Here is an 8,203-nt window from a genome sequence, read left to right on the forward strand (position 1 = left end):
ACCTTGCTTGCTGAAAGTGAAGAGGACTTAAAACATTTACTGATGAAGATCAAAGAGCACAGCCTTCAGTATAGATTACATCTCAATGTAAAGAAAACAAAAATCCTCACCACAAACAACATTCTTATCATCAGAGAAATATGGAAGTTGTCAAGGACTTCATTCTTCTTGGATCAACTATCAACACTCATGGAAGCAGCAGTCAAGAAATTAAATGACGTATTGCATTAAGCAAATCTGCTGCACAAGACCTTTTTAAAGTGTTGAAGAGCAAAGATGTCAGCTTGAGGACTAAGTTGTGCCTGACCCCAAGCCATGGTATTTCAGTAACCTCATAAGCATGCGAAAGCTGGACAGTGACTAAGGAAGACCGCAGTAAAATTGATGCTTTTGTGTGTTGAAGGAGAATATTGAAAGTGCCATGGGCTGCCCATAGAACCAACAGATCTGTTTTGGAAGAAGTGCAGCCAGAGTGCTCCTTGGAGGCCAAGATGGCCTCATACTTCGGACGTATTGTCAGGAGGGACTAGTCACTGGAGAAGGATATCATGTTTGGTAAGGTGGAGGGTCAGCGAAAAAGAGGAAGACCTCCAACTAGATGGATTGGCCAAGTGGCGGCATCAATGGACTCAAGTGTGGCAACAGTAGTGAGGTTTGCCCAGGGTAGGGCAATGTTTTGCTCTGCTGTGCATAAGGTCCCTATGAGTCGGTGCCAACTCGATGGCACCTAATAACAACAACGATGTACAGTCTCAGAGGTCCTGCACAGGGTAGCAGTGAGTAGTAGCCTTGGGTGGTGGATGGGTCTCTAATATTAACACTATCCTTTAGATCAGAGAGCTGATAATAAAAGCAGGGCATGCCCAAGGTCAAGCCACTTCAAAAGGTAACCTGTAGGCACACTCTTATAACATCCATTATTTGAAATAATTCAAGACAAAATGAAAACTTCTTAGCATGTGATGCAAATCCCTTCATGATACAGCCCTGCCCACCCCTCCAGACTCAAGTCCTGTCATTCTCTCCTGCACTGCACCATAATCTAGCACCCAGCAGTTCCTGGCTGCCTGCTCTTTCTTGGGTCCCAGCTGCTCTTCCTGTCTATGCTGGACTAATCTCCACGTGTGCTTCTCAACCCAAAGCTTCCTCCAATAGCAAATCTCCCTGACTTCTTGCAGCGAGCAGCAATGGGTTCATTCCAGGACACTATAGTGGACTCTGAGACCATCATCTTAGCATTGATCCTCACTGCCCTGTAAGAGCCGTGGGGGCAAGGACAGTGCTTTATTCCTTCCACTGGGCCTTCTACCTTATCAAAGATGCTCAACAATGTTTGATGAGCTAGTCAGACCTCTGGCAGGCTGGGTCCTCCTGCTGTTTACACTCTCAGCTGGCTTCCATTCCTCCACCAAGAAAGCAAACAAGACAAGCCAATGGTTGTGACTCCCGACTCATGACGACCCCCCTCCCCCCATGTGTGCAGAGTAGAACTGCTCCATAGGGTTTTTGAGGCTGTGGTCTTGTGGAAGTATTTTACTAGGCCTTTCTTCCAACGCCTTCTGGATGGATTCAAACTGCCAATCTTTTGGTTAATAGTCAGGTGCTTAACTATCAAAATCTTAACTGTTTGTGTCACCCGCATACTCCCAAACCAGTTTCTGTGGACTTGATTCCAAGTCATAGCGACCCTATGTGTGCAGAGTAGAACAGTGCTCCATCGGGATTTTCATGGCTGGGATCTTTCAGAGGCAGAACACCAGGCCTTTCTTCTGAGGTATTTCTGGTTTGGTTCAAACCGCCAACCTATCAGTTAGTAGCCCAGAACGTAATCATTTGCTCTACCTTCAAGCCTTGACACTGTCTCAATCAATCATCTAGCAACATCGATATTTATCCTAGACACATTGAGTTCATAAGAGAAAATATTCAAGAAAGAACCTTCCAGACTATGGACTGTTGTTCCTCCCCATACCTGAAACGGGTACTGTCTTTCCACGGGAGTCTGCTCCTCGAGATTTACTTTCTCCACACATCTGATTTTTTTAATCTCAATGGATCCTTTCCGGCTGCCTCTTTTCTGAATGAAAGATAAACCAGAGATAAGAGGCCTCAGGTGAGGTACATGGTGCATAGAGCAAAGATTCTGCTTGGGGGGCAGAAGGGTTTAGGAATCATCTTCTAATTAATTCATAATCATCAAAATCCCACGACACCGAATATATATATTTCTTGAGTATAAACCTCTACTCATAGACTCCTCCCAAAGCAAGTCTTCAAGCAGCACCTAAGAATCATGTTTGATAGTCTTGAAATGTGTTTTAAGCAACCTGCTATGTGGCTAACTACTCAGGAAAATCAAGATTCAACTCCACAAAGCACCTCTTTGTGGTTTCAACCTGAAGACAGTATTTCAGCTTTGTTGTTGTTGTTAAGTGCCGTTAAGTCAGTTCTGACTAACAGCAACCTTAATAATGTTTCTGAGAAGTGGCTGGTAGGCTTGAACCATTGACCTTGTGGTTCAAATGCATTATCCTGCAGTGCCACACCAGGACTCCTTAACTGTAAGAGAATTCTCAGCTGCACAGAAATCATTTCCAGTATTACTGTAAGGTAGGGTTTCAGGTCCTCTGCCCTATTGATGCGAACATAAGCTAATTCTTTGTTGTGAGGACTGTCCTGTGCATGGCAGGATTTTCAGTTGCATCCATGATCTTTATTCACTAGATGTTAAGAGCACAACTCCAGTGTGACAACCAAAAATATCTTCAGACATTGCCACATGTCCCCAGCAGGGGCAAAATTGCCTTCAGGTGAGAACCACTGTTCTAAAGTTATACTTTGGAGTTCTAATAGCTAATCTTTTATAGTTATTTATCTTGAGTTAATGATACCTTGTTTAAAACGGTACTGTGATAAGCGAATGTGCTTGTGCTTTATTGTGGAGACTTAAGAAGAAAAAGAAAGGATAAAAACAATGGAATAAGTAGGGGCTCACCATTTTGTCATATTCGTAGTAGGAGAGGTTTGTTTTGGTTAAAACAAAAAGCCGCTCTTTGTAATTATTTGGTGACATTTTCTTCTTTTGCTGCGACCTTTTGAGAAGCAGTTCTTCTAGTATGGATTTTGAATCCATATTGTCGTCCTAAATAAAAGGAAGTAATTGCTTTAGCCGTCATAATTTTTGCTCAATTATTTCTCATTCAGGGATAATCTAAGTGAAATTAACCAGGAGCTTAAATGTCCACATACCTACAAGTTTTTTCTACTGTCCTTGCTTGGATTTCTTTTTTAAAAAGCATAAATTTGATGATTTTAAAAACATTTTCATCATTGTACCTATTTTCCACTCTGAATTCATCATTGCACCCACTTCCAGATCAATTGATCAAAATGCCATTTACATCTTAAGCATTCTACAGACGTTTGTTCAAATTCATTGGATATTCTCAAATGTTTTCAAACTTTCAGCTCCAGGCAGCTCATCAGGTTTCAAATCATTTATTCAGCTGCAATTTTGTTTCATTCATGTGGTTAGTTGTTTGATCAAAATATCCAAACTACCATGAGACTCTAGTACCATTATAGATGACACCCACGATCCCTAACCATGAAAAGATCTTTAACATAAAGGGCATAGATAAGCTTTAAATATTCCTGATAGAAAATTTAAAATCAACACACCCAAGATAGAAGTGAGGGAAAATCCTGTGAGAGTAATAGAAAGTGCATTCAAAAACTAAAAACACTTTTGCTTCCCCACTGCCCCACCCCCCAAAAAAAGCATGTAAAACATAGAAACAAGGTATTTTGGGGAAAGTGAATGCATTATCTTCCTGCTCCTCCTATGACAATTGCTTCAGTATTCAACCAGGTATCAGCTCTACTCATGAAAAGGAACAAGGTAAGCAGTAAGCCAGAGCGATCAACTTCTGACATTCTTCTTTGCTTTGTGAAATACCTTAGTTATTTGCAGTCAAATGTCCAATGATTGCAGTTTTTCTTGGCTTATTGATAATCTAAAGGTAATAAACATTACTCACCTTATACTCGCTAGAGCGTATGTATAGGGAAGGTCCTTAACTTGAACTCTCAAGCTCTAAGTCAAAATTACAGCTCCCAGGTACCATCCCTCATGTGGCTTCAAGCTATGCTAGGGTCATGTATTAAAAAGAAGATATTTGCATGTGGTTTATTACTCTTGATCAGGAAGAACTCAAACAGGCATGGCTCTGTCCGACTGAAGGCAGGTGCCAAAGTGAACCCGTCCAATCACTAGTGGGTACTTCTTCTCACGGGTCCAGGAATATCATGGGTCTGGTATGACCAGGGAACTGGGAGAAAGGGGCACTAAGAAATATAGGCTGACCTTGAATAAGTCATAGACCCAGCCAACTTTCCTCCTGACTTAGACCACACCACTATTCTAAACATGGGAATGGGAAAAATCAGCTTTTATTAACTGTTTCCCTAGATCAAGAGACTATTTATTAAGCTCTAGAATGTTCTCTAAGGGCAACATTTGATTTATAGGCAGAAGTTGGAATTATATCCATTAACTATAATAAAGTCTTGGTCATCTTTTGTCTTGGCTAGTGTTTTATCTGAAAATAAAAAGAATAATTCTCTTGCAAACATGGAAATCCGGAACATTTGAGCACAATAGGGGCTATTTGCCAGGGCCTTGTATTCTTTGCCCAGTCCCCAAAGATAAGGTGTAGCAGACCCAGCGGGAGGTGGGAAGGTGGGCAGCCTATCATTCACTTCTTCTACCACTTCAAACACTACATTGATACCTGCTTGAATAACCTTCTTTTCCAGACGCAGTGTCTAAGACCAGAAAAGAATTTGCTTGAAGACTTATTCAAACTATGAAGAGTTTACTTTTGTGATTGAAAGTCTACGGTTTGGGGACCAAACCATACTGAACATAGTTAGAGGACATTTTTGCTTTTTACTTTTCTACATTAAAAAAAAAAAAAAATAGCAAAGTAAAAAGAGAACACTACAAAGAAGGAGCTCTGGTAGCGTAGTGGATACGAATCGGGCTGCGAACCTTAAGGTCAGCGGTTCGAAACTACCAGCCGCTCCGCGGGAGAAAGATGAGGCTTTCTACTCCCGTAAAGATTTACACCCTTGGAAACCCTGTACAGGGTCGCTATGGGTCGGAGCCGACTCAATGGCACTTAACAACAACAACAACAAAGAAAGACGTCTATCAAATTCCCTTAATATCTTTAAAGTCCAAGTGTGAATTCACTAGATCTGGTTCACCGAATCGAAAGTTTACTTTTCAAGTATTTATTTTGTTTCAGAACACGATTTAAAAACTGCCAATTTAAAAAATGTCCCAAGTGGAGCTTGGCCTTTCCCGGTCCTGCATGATGATAGAAATGTTTTTCTGCTTAGAGGACTGTCACATGTATACCATTAAAGATGGGACTTTGAGGAATTTTCTAGAAAAAATTAATATGGTGAGTCACAGAAACTACAGACAAATGAAACTTACAACAAAAGTTAACTAGAAAGGAACATATTGAGCCAGTGTTGGATTACTCAAATGCATGGTAAGCATGGGCTTACTTGTGCTTATTTACTAATATGTCATGAACAATTTCACATTTTTTTCATCATATTAAAGACTCTGTTTCATAGATAGGTGTGGATGGAGGAACAAAAATATGAGTGAAGTCCACACACCACAGAATGTCAGTCATTTGAGGTCCAAAGGGCAGCATTTACCAGAGGACAAAGTTCAGAAGGGTGGGGAAAAGGAGGAATGGGAACAAGTAATATTACACCGAGGGGACTGCAATCATTGAGATGAAACGAAGAGTATGGTTTACTGACTGAAAACCTGATGAACTCCTCTGAAAATCTTTACTGAATTCACAATCATTTTTCTTTTAAAAAGCAAGAAAAAGATTCTGCTTCTAGGAGCCCTAGACCTAGCCATGGTCCTAAGCGTAACTTTTTATGAGCTGGACTACTAACCACAAGGAAGCCTTACTCAACAACACTTAACAGCAACAAAGAAATAAATATATAAATAGAATTTCAAGAGGGGAGTGATTAACGAAGTCTACTTCCCTAGATTTCAGTTATACACATTCCCTAATTCTTCTCTCTTAGTTAAACAACAACAACAAACCAAACAAGGTATGACTGACGTCTCTCTCCCAACCCCAGAGCACCTTCCTATGGAATCAAAGCCTATGCTCAAATTTACAATCTCTGAAATGGAAAGCGAACCCAGAAAGCAAGTTAAGCATGGATTTACTGGGCACTCCATCCCTGCACTGAGTCCTCAAGCACATTCACCAGTAAATGTAAGTTCTGTCCCTTGTACTTCTCTTGTTTCCTCTAAATATCCCTGATTCGAAATTAAAGGGCTTTTCTATAGTCTCTCTTACTTTTTGATCTCAGTGGTAATCATTAGTGATAACCGGTTTTTAGAAGCCTCAGAAACCCTGTGGCGCAAATCTACTTGTCCTATAGGGTCTCTATTAGTCAGAACTGACTCAATGCCAGTGGGTTTGGTTTGGGTTTTTATTTAATAGGTACTTGCTGAGGGTGACGCTTTGGCTGGGAATGGAACCCAAGTGTCCCTCACGGTAGGTGAGAATTCTACCCCTGAACCATCATCGATTTCTCTCTGGATCATACTGGACAGAAATCTGCACTTTATTTTTTGTTTTGTTTTTTATTCCTATTAGTAAAATTAGGAGTGCTAGCGGTACTATAGGATGGGCACTGAACTGCTAACCACAAAGTCAGCAGTTAGAACCCACCCATTGCTTGGCAGGAGCAAGATGAAACTTTCTACTCCCATAAAACTTTACAGCCTCAGAACCGACTCTATAGCATATAACAACAAGAAGGAGTAAATAAGGAACTATAGTGGTATAGTGGAGTCCTGGTGTGGCATTGTAGGATAAACACTAAACTGTTAACTGTAAGGTTGGTAGTTCAAACCCACTAGCTGCTCTTCAGAAATCGTATACAGGTCACTATGACTCAGAACTGACTCGGCAGCACTTAACAACAACAACAGTGGTGCAGTGGGCTAAGCAACGGACTGCTAACACAAGGTTAGCAGTTTGAACCCACCAAACGCTCCAGGGGAGAAAGAAGAAGCTGTCTGCTCCTATAAAGATTCATATCCTCGGAAATCCTATGGGGCAGTTCTACTCTGTCCTATAGGGTCGTCATGAATTGGAATTGATTTGACGCAAGGGAGTTTGATGTCTCTTCCTTTGCGTTAGGACAACAAATAAACAGAGTCCAGGCGCCCATCGTTGACTCTATAAATGCCTATCAGACTCCATCTGCTTATTCTTATTTAAGAAAAATTCAGCCAGGAAAATAAACTATCCTTCACAACAAGATGAGATTCGAAACCAATATTAAACAGAAATCTATTTCCATAGAGGATTTGGCTGGACTCTCATCTTACCACCCACAGAGAATAGACACATCAATTTGCTTACCAAATAGCCACAGCTGCCTATTTTCCTAACACCTGAAACTAGCAAGAGGTCACAGCGAGGGAGAGGCAACAAGTTGACAGAAATCAATGTGGTATTTTCTCTAAGGGAGCCAGCGAGCATTACAGAACATAAAAGATGCATGCTGAATTCACAGAACTTGGAGTCACTATGGCTAGTCCTGATTTAGAAGGAAACAGTACCAAGAGAGCAAGAGGTTTATGGTTGTGGTGTTACTTGCCACACTAACGGACTGATTGTAGAAATGAAGGTCATCTCTCACGCCCCACATAACAATCGCTCATGGGGTTGAAGGACAGGTTTATAACTAAGTAATATGCAAGGTTGCTGTGGGGTGGTGAACTCAGGAGGCTGGGAAGTAGGTTACAGAAATGGGGACTTGCTCTCTTTCTTTACAGGAATGATATAAGAAGTCTGTGCCACACTGTGATCACCAGATCCTGACTAGAAAGAAGGTGAAAACAAAACAAAAAATGTACATGCTAAAGTTGAACCCATCCACTCAGCTATAAAAGCCAAACAAAAGGAAAAGTTTTTTTTTTTTTTTTTTTTTTTTTGAGCTAATCAAGTAAGATACTATGGAAAGGAAAGCATTTCATTGAACCTTGATTTTAGTAGTAATACAAGGAGTACTGGTATGGCACTGTAGGATAAGCACTGGACTGTAAGGTTGATTTGAACTGCGAGATGGCGATTCA

At 40.9% G+C, this 8,203-nt stretch overlaps 1 protein-coding gene across 1 annotated transcript in view; it reads right to left on the bottom strand.

The window, feature by feature from the left end:
* BMX (BMX non-receptor tyrosine kinase) overlaps nt 1-3,136 on the bottom strand; it is a 70,665-nt gene extending 67,529 nt beyond the window's left edge. The window contains exons 1-2 of the mRNA XM_006835611.1: nt 2,996-3,136; nt 1,973-2,077 (exon numbers count right to left, since the gene is read on the bottom strand). Of these exons, the coding sequence (XP_006835674.1) occupies nt 1,973-2,077; nt 2,996-3,133 (243 nt within the window). The 5' untranslated portion in view covers nt 3,134-3,136. The remainder of the gene's footprint in view (nt 1-1,972; nt 2,078-2,995) is intronic.
* Nucleotides 3,137-8,203: the final 5,067 nt, after the last annotated feature.

This window comes from Chrysochloris asiatica, unplaced genomic scaffold, assembly GCF_000296735.1.
Source record: "Chrysochloris asiatica unplaced genomic scaffold, ChrAsi1.0 scaffold00018, whole genome shotgun sequence".
Taxonomy (NCBI): domain Eukaryota; kingdom Metazoa; phylum Chordata; class Mammalia; order Afrosoricida; family Chrysochloridae; genus Chrysochloris; species Chrysochloris asiatica.